Below are 20,989 nucleotides of genomic sequence, written 5' to 3' on the forward strand. Positions count from 1 at the left end.
AAGTTCTTGCGCACCTGCGGGGCTTAAAGTCTATTACTATTGTTAGCAGATACCGTAATTATTGCAGATATGTGGATATTTGGCTCATACGGTTCAATCTGATTTGTCAACAAACATTTGTCACTTTTTACAATGATTTCTAGTTTCACATACTCATGTGCTTGTCGCTTGTGTTTGAAAGGGGTTAACGTTTCAGCAGAAGAGAGTTGGGAAACTCAAAACCTTTCAGTACGGGCCATTACTGGTATGCATGCACAAGTCCAGTTCATCAAATAGCTTGTTTCCAAACAGCAAAACTTATGTATGTGTCTTGCAGGTTGCTTCTGCCTTTAAAAAAGGCTTGAACAGGAAAATGGCACCTTGCTCCCCATGCCTTGTCTTCATTGTGTTCTGGAAATGTCTTTCTTTCCAAAAGCCACCATCTTAAAAAAAAATTGGCATTTTCTCTTGTCCCGCTGAATTTCAGTAAATGTAATTGTGGAAAACCAGAAACCCTAGTTACACCCAATGTGTTGTTATAACTGATAGGGTTAATCATTATTCACTCCGTTTGTATATTTGTAAGCTTCATGTACCAAGTTGCACATTTTTTGACACAGGCTGAGGCTCATGCAGCCGGAGTTCAAGGCCCTCCCACCCATGGCTATAAAGTGTTCACTTTACAACCTGGTTCCCTCTCAGGGGGTAAGCATACCGCTGTCATCTTGTAACTGGCCTATATTTATAAAACATTGTTTTATAGGAGAGGACATGGCGGAAGAGTGCCATAGGGATGTTTGCAAGGCTCACAGTTAACAAGAATCTCATTCTCAAGGTAACATCACCCATTAACACGCCCATCCTTCTTTCTTTCGCTGGGGATCTCATTATATGAAAATGGAACGCTGTAGTGTAAAGCAAAACAGTAAATGTGTAGCAAAAAGCAATTAATTATACAATGAATTAAGGGTTGACTACTATATTTTCTCGAATCTAAGGCGACCCCCGAGTTCAGGGTACATAAATTTGGAAAAAAAAAGTGAACAGGTATGTATTGGGAGGCAGTATAGCAGTTGGAATCAATGCACCATTTATTCATTGTCTCTTTCTTAGCTACTGTTTTCTTTGTCGTTGTCTGCCCACAGCTCATTTGCCCTCTGTTCCATCCAAAGTAGGGCTGTGCGAATGGTGATTTTTGGGTTCGAATCGAATACGAATCGAATAGTAGCGAATCGAATAATGTCGAATACCACACAAAAATGTGTGCTTATTGCTGAATAGTAAGCAAAAGCTTGCATTGAAACCTGGTGCTCAGTTGTAGTTTGTGAGACTGACTGCGAACTACATACACATATTTCATTGATGAAATGCCAATATTTGCTAAAATATTTCTCAAAAGTGACAATTTTCAGTGATCCCTCAAATCGCACTTTTAAACCATGCCTGCAACCCCGCGGCACTGGCGGAAGTGTAAACTAGGCTTCGCCTGATGCTCGGAGACATGAGGCGAAGCCAACTTGCAGGATATTGTCAAATCCGCACGCGCAAAACTGTAAGGTAAGCTTCACCTAACACTCAGAAGTATGAGGTGAAGCAACCTTGCAGGATATATTTGAGGCGTAGAATTGTAAAGTAGGCTTCGCCAAACGCTCAGAGGCGTGAGTTGAAGCCAGCTTGTGGAATTTCGAATATATTCGAGTATTCGATGAAATGTTATTCGGTTCGAATACGAATAGCGCGGTACCGTTATTCGGTTCGAATCGGTACGAATATCGAATATTTCGAATATTCGCACACCCCTAGTCCAAAGTGTTAGACAAACCTCATTTCTTAACAACGTGCACGACAATGTCGTCAGGCACATTGCACCAAGCGTCCAAAATTCACTGCTCTCGCACAATTCGTGATCTCTCCCTGTTGTTTTAGCCACCTTGTAACATTTGCCGCCACTACATTGTTTCTGTATTCACGAAAGTGTTAGCTTTTCGTCGAAACACAGGAGACCAACGTCATGACAGTGAATGAACGCCGTGATGGCCGTTATGCCATCCCCAATGTGGGCGTATTGCCGTACTTGCATCACGCTGACACCGCAACACGTGATATCGGTTGCGCTGCACTATTGGCTGATCCTGCCACCTGCTCCTGCCTCTCCCTTGACCTCGTTGTGGGCGCATATTCGAATCTAAGACGACCCCCCGACTTTGATACACTGGATTTTGGAGAAAAAAAACGTAGCCATATATTCGAGAAAACGTTGTATATCGTTCAGTTACTACAACAAATACTAAAACGATTAATGGCCAAGACGAACACAAATGAAACAATTTGAGAGCATGAGCTCCAGGTCAGCATGTCATGTCATGCACTCATGCTGGGATGTTGTAGTATATGTGAACGTTGTGCAAAAAAACATGTACACTAATGAAAAATGCATAGTAAGCAACTTTATCTTGCCTAATTTTTAGCTCCTATGCAAAAATTTTGCAAAACGAATATGCTAGTATAAAAAAAACGCCTATTATACAATAAAACCTGCTGGGTGATCCAAAGCATGTTAGTTTACCTGGAACATGGTGAAGGAGTGCAAAGATGACACAAATGGACTCACAGTGCCTTCTTCACATTTGTTCATCATTTTCCAAATAAAACCAGTATTCAGCTATGCTAACAGTTATTGCAAAATCAATCTTTTTACGATTGATATTGTGTTCGGTGGGCCGAGCTACATCGCATGATGCTCCTGCGGGATGTGTGTTCCTTCATGGGAAAAGCAGATGTTATGAAAGGCAATATGAAAATCAATATTTAATTATTTATTGAAAGCAACTTGTTATTATAAACGGCTTCTTGCTGTTTGTGAGATTGATAACATTGTACTGAACAGCATCAAGCGGTGCGTGGTACTTTGCATAAATGGCGGCAACAGTTTCCAGAAGGTAGCTGCCGAAAGTCCCATAATCCTCCAGCGAGTATGTTAGTTTTTTATCACTTTTTATCACTTTTATCCACAGCAAGAGGTACTCCTCTGTGGGTTTTCATTTTAACTTTTTTTTTTTTACTTAATTTTTAATTTTTTTTTTTTTAGTCCTACATTGGGGAATTTTAACCTGTAACTATGCTGGGATGGTGCTTGCAGGAGGTGGAACGGCTGCCAGAGACCCTCTTTGTGGACCTCATGGACGCAGATTATGATGACTGGACTTCTGTATCGGATGCTCTTGTTTTTTCGGAAATGGCGTCCTACCACCTTCCAGACAATAGGAGACAAAGTAAGCGTCCTTGAACTGAAGAAACCCTGTATTCCTACTAGGAAGCGGGCAGAACAGTAATGGAAGATTATAGAGAAAACGTATAATTGAATTATAATTTTAAAAAAAACTACGCCACTTAGAATCATGCGGTCAACGGCATTTGTTCTTACTAAGTTTTTGCCACATATTGATGTGATGTCATGTAACGTAAGTGTAATTATGTAAATTTTTGCAAACTGAACTCGGAAATTTGCCAAGTAAAAATCACTTTTTTACTCCACCAGTGTGAAGGGTGTGCCGAACTTACTCAAATTAATGATAATTGACAGGGATATTGACGGGCTACCCCATCGGAAAAACTAACCGAACATCATGCTCTACGGAGCTCCCAGAGGTTAACATGCGACAAATTTTTCAGAGCAATCGTTGTCAGTCGGACAAAGGAACGTTTGAAACCCAGCCCACACCGGCATCGTAGAAAGAGATAACACAGAGGCATGGCTTATCACATCCGACTTCCACTGGGTTCATGCTTCATCTCTCCCAATATTGGGAACTGTCGCTTTTTCTACTGTCACTTTGGGGGCTGGGTTTGCGACCTCCTTTCGTCAGACTGTCAGCGATTGCGTTCAAAAAGTCGTCGCACGTTATGCTTGGGTGCTCCGAAGAGCATGACGTTTGGCTATTTTTTCTGATGGGATAGCTCCTGAATATCATTGTCAGTTATCACGAATTTGAGCAAATTCGGCACGCTCTTCATATCGGTGTGGTAGTGAAGTGACCTTTACTTGGCAAATTTCTGAGTTGAGTTCGCAAATATTTACAAAATCAAGGTTTAGTTACATGACCTTCACATCAGGAGGTGGCAAACACCTAGTAAGAATAAATGTCGTTGACCGCATGATTCTACATGGCATAGTTTTTTATTATAATTCAAGGACACATTTTCTGGGACACCCTGTATATTATGTGGTTAGTGGACAGAGTTTTCCCACAGTGCACGGAATATATGCGAGATGTGACACGAGTTTCAACCTGTGGCATGCACTAAACTAACTCTGACGTTGCGCCCCTGGTACTTGTGGCTCTGCAGACATCACAGTTCCTCTTGTGGGTATCCAGTTCATTGAAGCTGTCTGCTACATTGCAGCCGAGGAGTAATCACCATGCCAGACTGAGCAGTTCCACATGAAACTTTGTCGAGTTTTTATTTTTTAGTTCCAGTTATAGGCTTTCTTTTGCGAATAAATGCAGATGCACTCTACCAGTTGCCATTCAACCACAAGTTTGAGTACAAATTGGTTGGGTAGAATCGACGATTTCTCCGCACTCAAATTCCTCACTCAAAGCCTCGCAGGGAGTCGGATTAATTGTGTGTAAAATGTATGTGAGACCGGCCTGTCAGATCTTGCAGTATGCCTCACAGATTTGGGACCTGTACAGAAGACATGACATTATGATTGGGGGGTCTTGTGTTTTTCTTTTTATTTTTTTTTAGTTGGTTGGGGGGGGGGGGGTGTAAAAATAAGGCTTTATCTCAGGAGCTGTAAAAGAGGGCGATGCAGTAGTTTATCCAGACACCCGACACCCCCCCCAACACCCCCCTTTTTTTTTTTTTTTTTTGCTACACCTCCATGTTTGCAATTCTGGATAAACTGCTGGGGCAATATCAGGTGGAAAATAATAAAGAAGCTTCCCACATTTAAACAGCTATGCTGAATGTGCAATGTTTAGCGTTCTCCAGTGCCAACATTTGTAGCTCAATTGTGAGCATCTGCCAATCAGACCCAGCTTGCTACGGATCATAATTAGAACCTGAAGTTTTTGAGAAATATTTTTTTTATAAATTCAGGTAGTAAAAACCAGGTAAATAAATGTACTCTAAATTCATGCGAATTCGGGGAGAAATCGAGCTCTGGTTACTCAAACCAACTGTAGTGGTTTGGTACAAATGGTGATGCAACTGCATTTGCTGCCAAACAAGCGTAGTGTGCATTCCTGCAGACTTCTCATTGAGGGCAATTTGCTGGGTAAAAATCAGGTTTCACTGCAAAAAGGAAACCTTCGATTTGGGGTGCAAATTTTGGGAAGAATCAGGTTAAACCCTAAAGTTGCAGGCTCTAATCATAATTGGCTATGCGCCGACTGTTGTGCATGCTGAATGCCTCTCTCATATAAGATCAAAGGGAGAAGAAGCTGAGCTCCATTTCTGTTGCAGCTCGGCATTCATCTGTTCCTCGGCGCCAGTACTATCCCCCTACTGAGTTTCACGTAGGCCAGGTGCTTAGTGTGCTGGTGTCTGCGGTGAAGAGCCCTCATGAACTTTACATTCAAGAGGTGAGCACGTGTGACGGAAGGCAGGGGTTGAAGGCAAATTGCATGCTATGTATCCTCTGTATGCAATAACGATGCAAGTTCACTTATCCTCTTTCCGGTATCTTTGCTGTAATGGCATCTAAAGACCGGTACGCATGTAGCTGCAAAAGAAATGTTTCAAACACTTAAAAGAATGATAACAGCACATGCATTTGGAATAGACACATACATGTACGCTATAAATGTTTCATGGCATTGTTTACGTAATACGACATGCAATTGTCTTAGCATATGTTTACTTGAAGTTCTCTGTCATTTTTTTTTTCTACTTCCCTATTTCCTTATTGCATACAGAGCTTCAGTTGAGATGAGAGTGTATTCAAGATTGTAATTATGCAGATGCAATTTACTGAGAAAAACTCAGACACAGTTGCTTGTGCCATATACAGTCGCCGACAGATCATTTTTGTCTCGACGGGGAACTTTACTCAACTTTATTCAGTCAAACCTCAGAGCATCAATTGCCATCATTATTCAGTTCATTGGCCTGAAAAGCTTGTGAGTGTTTTACTGATGAACGCTCTCGGTTTCCAAGAGATCACATTTGCTTGTACTTCACCAAGGGACATTTTGTCACTGTACTCCGAAGAAAGTACTTACTTCATCAGTTCCAAGTTTGACTGCCACACTGTATCTGGCAAGCCTCCCTCGGCGTTGATCCTGCTTTTCGCTCCATCAAGCACTTGCTAAACTATCTTATCATTGGTCAGTTCAGCAAAGGGCTCAGCTGTCCATGCAGTTGGAAGTTCTCAAATGTCACAGCAGCGGGTATTTCCAGGCCTCCGTTACACAAGTCACCAAGGATACAGCAAAACAGCTATATTGACGCTATTCTACACCAACTTTCAAAGACTTAATCACTTCAGACCAAGATCATTTTGTTATCGTGGGCCAAGATCGCTAAGCTTTATATCAGGTAGCATCAGGAGCACTCGCACTGAAAGCAAAGGAGAGATTAACAAATGGTGGCCGTGACCGTGGCAGGAAAGCAGAACTAGACAAGCACAGCTCATATCCCTCTCATATCTCATATCTCTAGCCAGCCACAGGATGCAGTTAAAAACGAGATAGAGGATACAGGTCATATCCACAGTGACAGCGACAATTCAGAATGGTTGCTGGGTGGGCCCATGCTGAGGGCAAGCCATGTCCGAAAAATCGACGAAATGTGATGTATGGCGTTTGAAATTTTCAGGAGCTGTTATAGCTCAACTGGATAATGTATAAGTATAACTACAGTCAACCCTCGATTTATGAACCTTCGATTTATGAATTCCCTCGTTTTATGAACATGAGCACGAGGAACCAAAATTTTTACATGCATTTTTCCCTCGTTTTATGAACCTCGATATTCGAATAATGAATGGAATTTCTGGGAACCAACTAGGACTTCCCCTGCGTTTTTTGCCCTCAATTTATGAACGGATCGTTCCGAGGTCAACAAATATCTTCAAATGAATTATTCCGTGGTGTTATGAATGACGCCGGAACGGACAAACTTATTTCCTGGAATTGCACCCTCAGTTTTTAACCCCTCGAAATCCGAACAACAAACGGGTTTTCCGGGGACGCATTAAGGACGACCAAGTGTAAAGCAGAAGGCATGGTCGAAAGCAAAATTACAATATATATTGCATTATAAACACAATCCCAACTCGCAAATACTGTTTCGTCAGCTCGATCGTACTGACTTAAAGTAATTTTCGATTTATGAATCCCTCGATTTATGAACGATTTTTCCGGGAACTGAGGGTGTTCATAAATCGAGGGTTGACTGTATATAATTAACTGTTAAATATCGGGTGCAACCGCGTATAATGCTAAAAAGTCTGCCCGTATCCACCGATTGTTGACGAAAATTTCGCCATCTGCCATTTCTGCTGTAGTTTCTATATAATGTCTGGTTGCATTGTTGTAACAGAAAAAAAAAGCAAGGCATTTGGAGTTTCTTGCATTCTGAAAATCACACAGAAACTGCGAGCTCCAGCTCACTGTTAACCATCTGTTGTCTTGACAAGATCCCACTTCCTTCGATGTCTCAGAACAACATGCACACCTTACATGGTCACGAGCATTAGGATTCACACACTCCTCTAATCTTGCAGTGTGGCAGCAATCTAGCCTACTTGGAAAAGATGTCGACTGATCTGCAGGTGCACTGTGAGACGAAGAAAAGTGAAGGGGAATCTATTTACTTACCTCAAGTTGGTAAGTTTTCTTGTGTGTTCCCTCATTTGTATAAGAACATGTTTTGCGCAGTGAGAAGTCATTTACGTTGGTTGATTACAGTCGCCGTCCGATTTTTCGGACTCGGCGAGGATCGCGCAAAAGTCCGAATAATCGAGCAGTCCGAAAAAACGAATTTCGCTTCAAAATAAGCTTTACTAAGCCCTAGTAGGCTGGAAAAAATTTGTCGATGCTTTCCTTAACGTGCTTCCAGCTCTGCCTGATAACATCAGCTTCTATTTCCCGAAACGACATTTCGTCAATGCACACTGTCAGAGGCACCGCCGTCATCAAGTCCGCAAGTCGGCTTCGCCTAACGCATGCGTGCTTTAGGTGAAGCTCGCTTCACAGCGCTGTCGCGCGACTCGCGGGGGGGGGGGGGGGGGGGGAGCACGTGCTAGGCGAAGGCGCAAAGGCGCCAGGACAGACCTCTTCTACTCAGACGAATGGAAAATGAACAATCATCACTGCCTATTATTTTGCCTCAATATTTTAGTTGGTTGATTTCTTTCAATACGAATTTTGGACGATAGCAATATTTTCCGTCACCCCAAGAAAGAAATTTGCTGGTTTTGCAAAGAGTCCGAAATTTTGGGCGCTCTTATACATCAACTCTATGGGACCCGTGGCCGTTCTGCGAACGAGTCCGAATAATCCAACATGTCCAAAAAAGCGGTCGGTGACTGTACCCAGTTAGAAATGGTGCGACGTAAGATTCCGCAGTGTCTTCGACACATCGCTCTGTCCCTGTGGTGTTGCCAATGGGTATGGACTTTAAAGTGAAGCAAGTTTCCTTTCAGAGTTACATGTGATGTGATGAAATCATCCCAGCTGTTAGGGCCGTGTTAGTAACGTGTTAGTAAAGTATTTGTAATGTGTTGGCCTGCTGAGCTCAAGATCGCGGGCCCGATCCCAGCCGAGGACGGTAGCGATGTGGAGAAGGTAGACATTTCTTCCAGCACCGTGTGTTGGAAATTTCTGGCGCACATCAAAAGAATCCCAGGTGGTCTAAATTATCCACAGCCCTAGCCTGCGGCACGTGCAGCATGTCGCACTGGGCAGACAAACCCTACGTGTAACGTCACGGCACCATTGTTATTGTTAGTGCTGCTGGATTCCTTCCAGGTGGTTTATGTGTCACAATCTAAGTTACAAAATCGTATAGGAATTAAGAAAACATTTTTTTAAAAATCTGCGTTCTAGTGCAGTGCACAAAAAAGAAGAAAAAGAACAGTTCATCTAAATCTGTATTGATTTCTGGGAAACACATGACGTCACGTGCTCCTCGCGTCATCGAGACTAGTGGAGGTCGGCAGATCTTCAAAAAAATGATAGAAATGCGCAATGTTCGCAAGCAGGATTGAAATTTCGCGTATAGAACCCTCGAGGTACCTTCTTTTCACGAACTAAATAAAATGAACGCTGTTTTCCCCAAATGGATAAGTGGAGTGGCACTGTAACTCCCGTTTTATTCCGAGATATCAGTGGCAATCTCCCAGGAATCGAAGGTTGCGATTCTTCCTCGTGCCGCAGTGCTACCACACCAAGCTGTCTTCCATTCCATCAAGGGAAATATTCCTCTCTTAGTCGCACTCATCTTCTTAGTTGCACGATATGAATGGACGCGCTGTACGATACGGCTGTCCTAGTGAAGTCGGGGGGGCGTTTAATATGTGAGGAACAAAAATGCACCAGCTTTTTCGGTGCTCAAGTTGGGGTGCGTGTTCAGTACACGAGTAAATGTGAAGCTTGACTTTTATAACATTCATCTATGTGTTATTGCAAGTAGGTCTAAGGTCTGCATATGCTCCTGGCTTCCTCACTTTCCCGTAGTAGTAGACTTTCCCGTTCTGGAATCCTAGTCCTTCGGGAATTGGTTATGCCTTAAATACGGGGGAAACAAGTTTGAAGTAGGTAACGCACATTCCTACATAGTCTCAGCATCGGACACAAAAGGAGACTAAGTCAACAAAGTAGGGCTGTGCTGATTTTTGGGTTCGAATCGAATACGAATCGAATAGTAAAATCTTCGAATAGTAGCGAATCGAATAATGTCGAATACCACACAAAAATTTGTGCTTATTGCTGAATAGTAAGCAAAAGCTTCCATTGAAACCCGGTGCTCAGTTGTAGTTTATGACACTGACTGCAAACTATATACACATATTTCATTGACGAATGAGTTTGTGCTAGAATTGTCCTGAAAATTATAATTCCAGACATAATGTAGCTGTCTGTATGATTCGATCCCTCTTTCTATGGCGTCATAGCTGGTCCAGCCAAAGCTCAAAATAATTAAACTAACTTTAATATCCCTGCCAACATTTACTAAAATATTTCTCAAAAGTGGCAATTTTCAGTGATCCCTCAAGACGCACTTTTAAACCATGCCTGCAACCCCGCGGCACTGACAGAAGTGTAAACTAGGCTTCGCCTGATGCTCGGAGTCATGAGGCGAAGCCAACTAGCAGGATATCGTAAAATCCGCACGCGCAAATCTGTAAAGCAAGCTTCACCTAACACTTAGAAGCATGAGGCGAGGCAACCTTGTAGGATATATTTGAGGTGCAGAATTGTAAAGTAGGCTTCGCCAAACACTCAGAGGCATGAGCTGAAGCCAGCTTGCGGAATTTCGAATATGTTTGTGTATTCGTTGAAATGCTATTCGGTTCTAATACAAATAGCGCGGTACCGTTATTCGGTACGAATATCGAATATTCGCAAACCCCTACAACAAAGTGATACACCCAAATAACAACTACGTGTTTGACAACTTGCCTCCTTACCTGGAAAATCGCGTGGCATCTCTCGTGCTCCCCTCCTCTCACTGTCACTGCGTATTAGCCTCAGCTTCATCAAGAGGATGTTTACTCACAGGGCATTTGTGACCCTGTGCCAAAATTTCCTTCAAAATTTTTGTACGTCTGTTTCAAAGAAAACAACTACTTCGGCGCTAATGCGAATTCTTCTGAAGGACTGTGATTTAACAGCTGATGGTTGCTTTTTCAGGTTCTTTTTTTTTTCTTTTTTTAAATTTCGCAGTAACGAGTCGCAGTGCAGTGAAAATTGGCTGGTTTCTGATAGACTAGTTGACGAGTGAAGCACGATTTCAAACAATGCTAGTAGTACACACGCACACGCACAAGTCTGCCTCTCACTCCAAATCCCACCAAGAGGAGTCTCAGTCATGTCGACCCACAGCAGTTACCCTCAGAACAGGGAAGCAGGAGATATGTAACTAAACGTGATTTCCGAATTTCTGTTGTATAAAAACAACATGGAGGTGACTTGTGCGAAAGCAACCATGCAATAAGGTTTCTCAGCAGAAGCAGCCACACTCACGTGATCTGAATCCTGCCAGATCATGTAACCACTTCGACAGTGGAGGTTGGAGTGCTCCGAGACCAGCCGAATGCAATCAGTGCGCCGCATCCCTACCAGCCAAAAACACTTGCCAGCGTGTTATAGAGCGATTGGAGGCTACCAGTCTAAGACAGCATTAGTGACACTTCCCTGCTCCTTTAGGTCCCCTGCTCGTCCTTCCTTGTTTTTGTTGGCCTCAGCTACTACTTCATATACTGCTGTGGCTGCTTTTGTAAAAGGCTGCTAGTGTTGTGTCTGCCGAAGTGATGCCAAGCTACATGGAAACTATAATGAAGATAATTGTGGGCAATGTGCCACACATGCAAAAGTTTGGATTCGAAATTTTCTTTCTTCTGTGTTGTCAAATTTTTCATGCTGTTTTTGACATTCAGAACTTGGGAAAACACGCTATGTGAAGATACTAAGAACTGCACCGGCTGCGCGGCAACTAACGCAAATGAAAAGCAGGACGCTTCTGAACCCATATCAGGATCCCTCATCAGAATGAACGCTGGTGTTTTGCCCGTTTGCTAAAAAAGAAATTTAAGTCCTGTTTTTAACGTGTTACTTAAAGAAATGTAGTATTGAATTATGTGTCTTATCTCAAAAATAGGTATGGTATGCTTGGCCTACAACAGCCGGGATCAGAGGTGGTACCGTGCACGTGTGCTGGGCCTTCCCGGGGGAACCCGCGTGGATGTTTGCTTTGTGGACTACGGCAGCCGGGAAACTGTGCGTGCCTCGTGCATTCGCAGGATACCCGACCAGTTCATGAAGCTGCCACCCCAGGCCATACCCGTGTCCATGGCCGACGTTCAACCAGTTGAGAATGATACCTGGTCAAAAGAGGTGAGGTGCAGAGACCCATTACAAATAATTCTGCTGCAGATGCAAAAGAAAACCTCATACTTTCTCAGTGTTCTGGTACTTCGTAGGGCTGTGCAAATATTGAGATTTTTCGAATACCAAATGGAATATGGAAGGATATATTCAAATTTTGAATTGAAGGACTGACTTTCAGGTTGAATACAGTCGAGCGAAACACAATACAGTGAAATAATAGACGTTCCCAGTAAGGATGCTATAGGGAACAATGCATTTTAGCTCCCACTAGGATAAAAGAGTTGTAAGCCAGCATTAGATTCAAGAAAAATACAGTAGTTCCGAAGCTGCACCCCTAATTACCCAAAACAGTTTTGCTTGCTCAACTAGTTTTGTACCTGATTCACAAGTGCAAAGTACGAAGACTTCCAAGATGTGAGTTAGAAGACAGTTGTGGGTTGCCAATCAAACATGTTGATGAGGCATGTTGTAATGGGCAGCACAGTTCCGATAGTGACAGCGCTGATGACGTACACTATCATAGCAAGCAGATGTCATCAGTCTCAAGTGGTGCAGAGCCTGACACGCTATTCGTGCTTACGTTATTCGATGAGCTTTAATGGGATGTGGCGTAGAGCAGCTTCTATCTAAAGCTATATATAAAATGTCTTCGTGCTTTCAACGAAAGTGAACGTCCAGTGGCATTCTTCTTGTACCATTCGACATTGTTCACGTCATCCCGACCGGCAATCTCACGGAAGTTCTACTCTGACATAAACGTTGGATTTTGTGCTCCCGCTTATATATAAGGAGTGACTTTTTCGGGTTAAATGCCCTTCTCAGATTCGGGGGGTAAAAATCGGGCTCTATTTTAAAATCTGTAATTCGGGGAGAAATCGGGCGATAATTGTGCCTTCGGGTGTTATCGGGTGTTTTTGTTTCTCCTCTTGTCTATTAAGTCCTTTCCTAAACTATCTTTTTTGTTCTTTTGTTGTTGTTTTTGCAAGATCGTGACCTTCCAGCGGTAATCCTCGAAGGCATAGACAGTGTTGACACACATGGGTGTATTGCTGGGAACGTAAGTGGCCCATTCTTACATGTGTTACACGTGGCGACCTTTGTTCGTCTTCAGTGGAAACGTCACTTGAGGATTTCATAGTGACTGGAATTCGAGGAGAAATTGGGTTTAACCCGAATTGGTCGTAGGTCAGTTCGGGGGGGAATAACTGGGCGGAATGGGGTTTAACCCGAAAAAATCACTCCCTACTTATATAGTTACAAAAATGGGCACTTTTGTTTGAATGGTACTTTGTCGACAGCTTCAAGTGGTGGTCAAAAAGCAGCTGAAGTCAAAATTGCAGACAAGTGCTGTGACGATGCACAGCGAGTCATAAGTGCCGATCAGTGGTTGGGTGGTGATGTCACAGCAACGTTGCCGCAAGTAGCAGTCCGCGAATACAACAAGCTCTGAGTAGAAACATAGGACAGCCTGACCAATATAACCCGTTTTAATATATATAACCCGTATATATAACCTGTAATACATATACTAGGGCTGTGCGAGTACTCGAAATTTCGAGTTCGAGTCGAGTCGATCTCATACTCGACTCGAACTCGACTCGACTCGACAAATGATGACTCGTCAACTTTCGAGTACTCGATATAGTTTCGAGCTCGATTTAGATCCACATTAAAATCCATCACATATAAGATATAACCTGTCACAACGATTCATTCCACCATTTGGAAACACGCATTTGGCGCAGCCGCGATCGCTGTCACAATTCCGCCATCTTCTTTTCACTATTAGCTTCGGCTAACCTCGACTTGGCTACAGACTGAGTAGTGGCTATGAATGGCAAACCGGCTTCAACTGGCTACTGCTGGCCATGGAGGCGTCTCGCGCGCGGAAGCGTATCCGACATGGGAGCAGCGCACTTCGTAGTTTCGTTTGTTCGGCCGGACAGTCTGTTTCGGTTCTACTAGTTCATAAAACTGCCTCAAAAGAGTGAAGAAAGTGCATCTGCACACAACGGAAAAGGGCTGGAAGCCTTGTGTAGGACCACGAAAATTTCCGGTACTAACGCTTCCTTACCGCGCAGAGGCGATCACCGGTGATCGACGCTTTATGAGCGGCGCTACTCGGTCCCTAAAGTAGATTTGGACAAGTGGTCACATTTGTTAGATACTACAAACACTACAGAGTGAGTTCCATTTTCACTTTTATCTTTTCCTTGTGGTAGTGATTTATAAAGTTGGCCCTGTGCCAAGGAGGCAGTGTGGAGATTCTATCTTGGTTGCGGCGTCGCGTTCCCGCGGCAGACCTCTTTCGCAAATGCGCAATACTCGCATTTGAAGCATATTTGAATTAGATGTCGTTTGTTACAGCGCAAATAACAACTCTGAAGGTGTTAGACAATCAGACATTTGTCCTGCATGTGTGGGCATGTATAACTTGCACTATTGCTGTTCTTCCTTCTCAAAACCAACCGGGACGAATGGAAGAGAGGTGAAATAGCAATAAGGGGTACAACAGGAAAGTTGAGCCTGAAACTAATATTTTCAGCGGAAATTACGATGTTAATTTCCGTTTTACTCCTTCAATGAACTCTCTCACTCAGTTACATGAACAACATGCAGTGTTAACGTTATTTTCTACAACTCATTAACTTATTTTCAGATATTTTCAGGTATTATTTTTCACAAAGATTGCCGCGTTTTGTATATTTTAGAACTTGTAGATTGATATTTTTGTTCAAAATACAGACATATCTTCATGAGGTTTCTGCTGTTACACCAATTTTTTGGTGTCCCAAAATCAATTTTAGGAATACATGGATAGCTTTGTTTATGAAACTTACATCATTCGATAGGGCATTCATTTGGCTACATTTTCCTATATAGCAACATATTTTGAAGTGATACTGTCAGCCACAAAAAAAAATATTTGTCAAACCTCCGAAAAATGTGTTAAACCACACGTTGTAGACAGACCAGTTTTCCTACCCATAACTTTTAAATCTTTTATGGTTGCAATATTCATTTAGCAATGCTGTCCTTAGGTGGCACATTGTTTTCATAAAGCTCTTATAATCTTCATTCATTCCATTTTTTGTTAACTGTAGCACAGAAGAACATTTTTAAGGGGAAGTTGGCCAAAAAGTGGTGCTATAGCAGCTTGAAATTTTATATCTGTCTTCCTGTTTCTACACATTACCTATCATTTAATGGAACGCCAACTACTCGAACTCGACTCGATACTCGAAACAGGGATTTGGTATTACTCGAACTCGACTCGAACTCGAAAATTTTGCTACTCGCACAGCCCTAACATATACCAATATAACCCGTAATAAATAACCCGTTTTATGAGGGCTCTGTATCAAAACGTAGCAGCAGGCACTAAGTTTCCTGCCACCTATTGGAAAAATGTTGCCAGTTTTTAACGGAAACCCTCATCTCAACCATCGACGCAGGCAAAGAACAGGCTGACTAAGCTTACCATCAACCAAGAACTCTGCATGAAAGTACATGGTGAGTGCATCTGTCTAGTCTTTATTGCTGCATGAAATGCACATTGTGAACGGTCCCTCTCTTCTTTTTAATGAACAGCCTCGAACCCAGACAGACTCCCGAGTGTGTCTCTTTACATTCCTGGGAAGAGAGATAAAGACATCTGTGTCAACTCTATCCTCGTGAAAGAAAAGCTAGCAAGCTGCACAGGACCCATGTGAGTTTCTCTGGCCCATCGATATCCACTTGCTCGTTTGTTCAGCCATTTAGACACTTTTCCTTTTTTTGCCAGGTTAATCATATATACCGGCGTTAATCATATGTAATTGATGGCTTCAAAAGTATTTGTGTCTTATTTGGAAAATGTGAGATTCGTAATTATGTATTACTTTCATTCATAATTTCCTTTGTGCTTGTAGGTGGAAACAACAAGATAGTATAATGAGTGTGTAATACCCCTGTCAGACGGACTAATTTAGTGTCACCTTCAACGAGCGACACCTGCACTTAGTGTCGTTCGTGTGCTGTCGGTCACACAACATCTTTTAATGACGCTCGGCAGAAAGTGCACTAATGATTTAGTGCATTCCCCAAACTCACTTCACTTCCCATATACCATTCAGCTGAGCGAGTGTGTAGGCTAGACGGCAGTCTTTGTGGTACGGGTAAAAATATTGAGAAAAGGCGAGGGGCACAATATTTTTACCACGTATTTTCAACAGCGTGTTTATTCTATTTTAGTACAGCATGACATTGTACCGAAAAAACATGTCCCTACTCTCGTTAACAGCCTGTGAGAATTTTGCTGTCTCGGTCATGTGGCAGTATCCATTTTATTGTGGCACATGTTTGAGGCCAATTTGTCTAATGTTGGAAGAAGATTTGCAGGAGAGAGTTTCTAAAAAAAAAAGCTTTCTGTGGAAGGTACTCTGACACACGCGTAAATATTTTGCCGCCATTTATTCTCACCTGTTTATAAAAAAAGAAAAAGGGCTGCATAGGGTTGTTTTTGCAGTGAGTTCTGCGGCCAGGCGAACACCCTCTCAAAGAAAGTGTGCAACAAAAAGATGACTAACTACCTAAAATTTGTTAACTTTTTAATTAGGGGATTTCAAAACTGCGATGGGCTCTGAACTTGAATTCTGATTATGGTTTCTGAAGTCTGTGATGGGTTCTAGAGTTGGGAATGGTGGGTTATGATGTGACGGATCCTGAAATTGATGTTGCATGGTGGGTTATGATATGATGGATTCTGAAGTTGATGTTGACTGACGGGCTTTTGATGTGATGGTTTATGATGGTGATGTGATGTGATGGGCTTTGCAGAAACCCGACCAGGGTGTGATGTTGAATGACTTCTTTAGAAAATGCTGACCTATGCCAGTGGCAGTACTCTACCCCATGGCTGCTATATCTCGATTCATTTGATGGTCGAGAATGTTTGTAATTTTCAGCCTTGTGGTGCAATTAACCCTTTAACTGGCAACACATGAAAACTGAAGGGAAAAGGAAAAAAATTGCTCTACATCTTATGTGCTGGTTTTTCACATGTTTCCTTGTAATTTGCTGCAGGATTTTCCAGAAATAGTTAATGCAGGCACTAGTAGGTACAATATGTGAAACAAAAAATTGCATTTTGCTACCTGCAGGGCATGTGGGGAATCGCAAACGACAGACTACAGTACTTAAAGTAATCGTTTTTGATTATTTGTTATGTTTCAATCCATACTTCAGAATGTACAGAAAATCTGTGGAGAACAAAACAAAGTATTGACCTCAGACGTGTCGCCAAATACTGCAGACCACTCTCGGTGATGAAATACTCGTAACCGAACAGAAAAGAAAGTGGCAATCTTTGTTTTTCTTGTCTTTAAAATTGTAGGTCAACTTTTGTCTTGCTTATCTTTCATTTTTCACAGTCAATACAACCTCCCACGGCAGCAAGTGGTGTTGCTTAAGAGCACCACAGCCACATCCCAGAAAAAGGAAAAAGCACATGCTGCCTTTTAACGCAGAGAGAGTACTCTTGCCTGCAGATGACAGAATAAGATAATAGCTGACTGCCTCTCTCTCGGCTACCCGTTACAGCTCGTTGCTGGTCGACGTTCCAAACGTGATGCCCCGCAAGGCAGCACCAGAGAAGATCTCACTTGTGCATGTGCAGCGCGCCGCATGCAAGGCAGCAGTGCAGCCCAAAATGGACCCCCGCCCTGAGCAGCAGCAACAAGGCAGGTCCTCCACGGGACGACTCACAGCGGCCAACGCCCTCCTGGCAGCCGTAGCCAGGCAGTCCACTTCTCCCTGTACGTCACCCATTCCGCAGCCACTGCCGCAACCGTCGCCCGCACCTAAGGGTCCTGGGGAGGGCTTTACGGCCGTGCTCATCACTCTGGTCCACTCTCCCGCATCATTCTTCGTCCGTCACCGTAGTGACAAGGACAAGTGGAGGAAGTAAGTGCTGCGTGATTTTCTGAGAGTTACAGTAGAACCTTCATATGCAGTGATGTGATTGCTGCGCTAAACTGCGCCAAGGGGCCAACCCTGCTACATCCTGCTACATTTTCGCAAAATAGCAGGAATCTGTGCCAATCATCCGCTTGCGCCGTTAAAAGCGAAGACAGGCCTCCAGTTCAGGCCTCTTGGACACTTAGCATGTATCTAGTCCGCAAGAAGCGCAACTCATCGCGGGAGAGTAGCTGCGTCTCCTATTCGTACAGTTTTGTCTCACTTCTTCTCTTTCTTCTTTTTTTTTTATTGTTTGGAGGGTTTTGATATTCCTGCAATTGCAAAATTCCCGATTTCACGGCCTCGAAATGAAGAAAATGCTTGATTGCTTCGTAAGATGACACACGTTGTGTTTAAAAATCCATCATCACTATTTAACCACTCAAAGTCCCAGGTTCTCGATGTCTGACTAAGCTGTTTTAGAGAATGAAAGCCGCATTTTATCTGCCGTTAGGCTTAGCTAGGCGGACACAACGTAACAGCCTGTTGGTCAGTTTATTATTAGGTCAGTCCAAGTTCGGTGTTTGCATTTCTATGTCCAGGTTAGTCAGGTTCACTGTTGGCATTTTCCCGCACGACTGTGGATTTTATAGTCAGATCACATTTATTTAGAGGAGTATATTCTACAACGGGGAAATTCCATCACTTTCCAGGTACACCCGTTTTGCAAGCACTAATCCAGTGTCCTGCTGTTAGGAAACCCTTTTGGGACATGCGTTGTTTGAAGGATGGAACTTCCTATGAGTTTGTTGCGGTCTAAATAATAGTGGTGCTGCGATGTTACATGTAACGTTTCTCTGCCTGTAGTTGTTACGGTCAGGCAGTGTAAAGCGGTAGGGATCAGGTCTCCCCTGCTGGAAGGATTAGGAATATGGACAGGATGGCACCAACTGACTGTCACTAGGAGTTGTGTATCCTAGAGGCCAGCAGTTTTTCTTTAATTTTCGATGCATAAGTAAAGAGTAGTTAATTAGTGAAGGCTAATGAGCTAACTATCAGCACATTGTCTTGACGGCTGCCCTGTCAGCGGGAAAGCCGTACAGTTCCGGAGAAACTCCTGACCAACGTGTTTCCATCAGATTATCTTTTATGTGCGTGCGTGTGTGTGTTGGTTTGTTTTCTACTACAAAGAATGCCTGCAAGGTTTTCACCTACAAAAGAAAGCCTGCAAAATTTTAAAAAGAGGCCACATGATGATGCCCCTGTGAGATTTCTATTTATGCTTTGTCTCCTTAGGTCTTCATTTTGTAAGAAAAGAAAGCACCCGAGTGCTGTCAGCGCATTGCCACATGCCCCTCTCTCTATTTATTTCTGTACTTTTTTCGGAGGCCTTTGTTTCAGTTAGAAGAAAAAAAGAATTCATCACAAAGCACAGCACATTGGAAACATCACCGATTGATAACTCTGTCATTAAGCCAACATTCCAATAGCTCTAAGCTATAATTGTGTTTAGCTTAAGAAGGAAAAGAAATGTAGTCTGTCAGCTCTCAAAATATTGCTGCACCACGGGTAGGACGTCGCTCCCCCTTCTTCGCCAGATAATGTAATCCATCGTTCTCACTCTGCTCCCGTATTGGCTGTTACGAATGGCCACATGACACTATGTGAGCCCTCCCCCATGGTGGAGCTGCAGTATTTCCCCTGTGTCTTCCTATCTTCAATGGCATATATTGTGACGAAACGAAATGGTCCGGCGAGTCGTCGAATAAACAGCAAACGGTTTATTAAACTACTTGGTAGCAAAAGCACAAGAGTGATAGCTCTCTGAACACAACTGAGTCCAAAGCATGAATGCTCCAGCTTGGAGCGCACAAGCATTTAAGCGTTGCGCCGAAAAGTCTAGAAACAGCATGTGCGTTTGCCAGAGAGCAGGCGATGTGTCTGGAAGCTTCTTGCTTCGTCTTCAGCATGCGCCGGGATGAGATGTACCGTTTCGTGCCTGCCCTGGAAGTTTCTCGAAGATGATTCGTGGCAATATGTAGATGACAGACTAGACTTCTGTTCTTTCTTAATTGGAACATGACTATAGTTACTCTTATCTAACCAATTGGGCACAATGAAAAAAAAATATTGGCCACTAGTGTATACACAATTGCCAATAACAGGGGGCCCATGACGCACACTAACCCCCCTCTCCCACTCCTTCCCGCTGTCCCCTCTCCACCTGTCCACGTATGTATGCCATTCGTGGCCACAGTTGCTTCGCGACGCTAACGCGAAAAAATAAACAAAAACCACAAATAACACCCAGTTGGTTTCATTTGTAAAGAAAAATAATCTTTTTTTTTTTTCTTTTTTGTCTTGGTGCATGACAGCTGGGATGCCCCGTATATATGCATACAATACGTTACGGAAACATTGAAAAATGTCACGAATACAGTCGCCGACCGATTTTTCGGACCCCGATTTTTCGGACATGCTCGATTATTCGGACTCGTTCGCGGAACGGCCACGGGTCCCATAGAGATGATGTATAAGAACGTCCAAAATTTCGGACGTCGTGCAGCTCCGTCGCTCGATATTTCGGACTCTGTTTGCCCAACCCGCGAATTTCTCTCATGGGGTGACGGAAAACATTGGTATCATCTGAAATTCGTATCAAAAGAAATCAACCAACTAGAATATTAAAGAAAAAAATAGGCAGTGATGATTGTTGATTTTCCATTCCTCTGAGTAGAAGAGGTCTGTCGTAGCGCTTTTGCGTCTTCGTTTTTGGCCAACGGCCCAGCACGTGCTGTCCGCCCGCGAGTCGCGCGACAACGCTGTAAAGCGAGCTTCACCTAAAGCACGCATGCGTTAGGTGAAGCCGACTTGCGGACTTGATGACGGCGGTGCCTCTGTCAGTGTACTTACAGTGACGAAATGTCGCTTCGGGAAATAGAAGCTGATGTTATCAGGCAGAGCTGGAAGCGCGTTAGGAAAGCATCGACAAATTGTTCCCGCCTACTAGG

The 20,989-nt window shown here is 43.2% G+C and overlaps 1 protein-coding gene across 2 annotated transcripts in view; it reads left to right on the forward strand.

Moving 5' to 3' along the window:
* Positions 1-20,989, forward strand: part of LOC135400304 (RING finger protein 17-like) — a 73,334-nt gene that overhangs the window by 26,269 nt on the left and 26,076 nt on the right. For both annotated transcript variants that reach the window (XM_064632122.1, XM_064632123.1), the window contains exons 18-26: positions 600-684; positions 743-814; positions 3,119-3,251; positions 5,452-5,570; positions 7,715-7,817; positions 11,812-12,047; positions 15,497-15,554; positions 15,633-15,750; positions 17,622-17,984. In XM_064632122.1, coding sequence (XP_064488192.1) covers positions 600-684; positions 743-814; positions 3,119-3,251; positions 5,452-5,570; positions 7,715-7,817; positions 11,812-12,047; positions 15,497-15,554; positions 15,633-15,750; positions 17,622-17,984 — 1,287 coding nt within the window. The remainder of the gene's footprint in view (positions 1-599; positions 685-742; positions 815-3,118; positions 3,252-5,451; positions 5,571-7,714; positions 7,818-11,811; positions 12,048-15,496; positions 15,555-15,632; positions 15,751-17,621; positions 17,985-20,989) is intronic.

This window comes from Ornithodoros turicata, chromosome 7 (assembly GCF_037126465.1).
Source record: "Ornithodoros turicata isolate Travis chromosome 7, ASM3712646v1, whole genome shotgun sequence".
NCBI lineage: Eukaryota > Metazoa > Arthropoda > Arachnida > Ixodida > Argasidae > Ornithodoros > Ornithodoros turicata.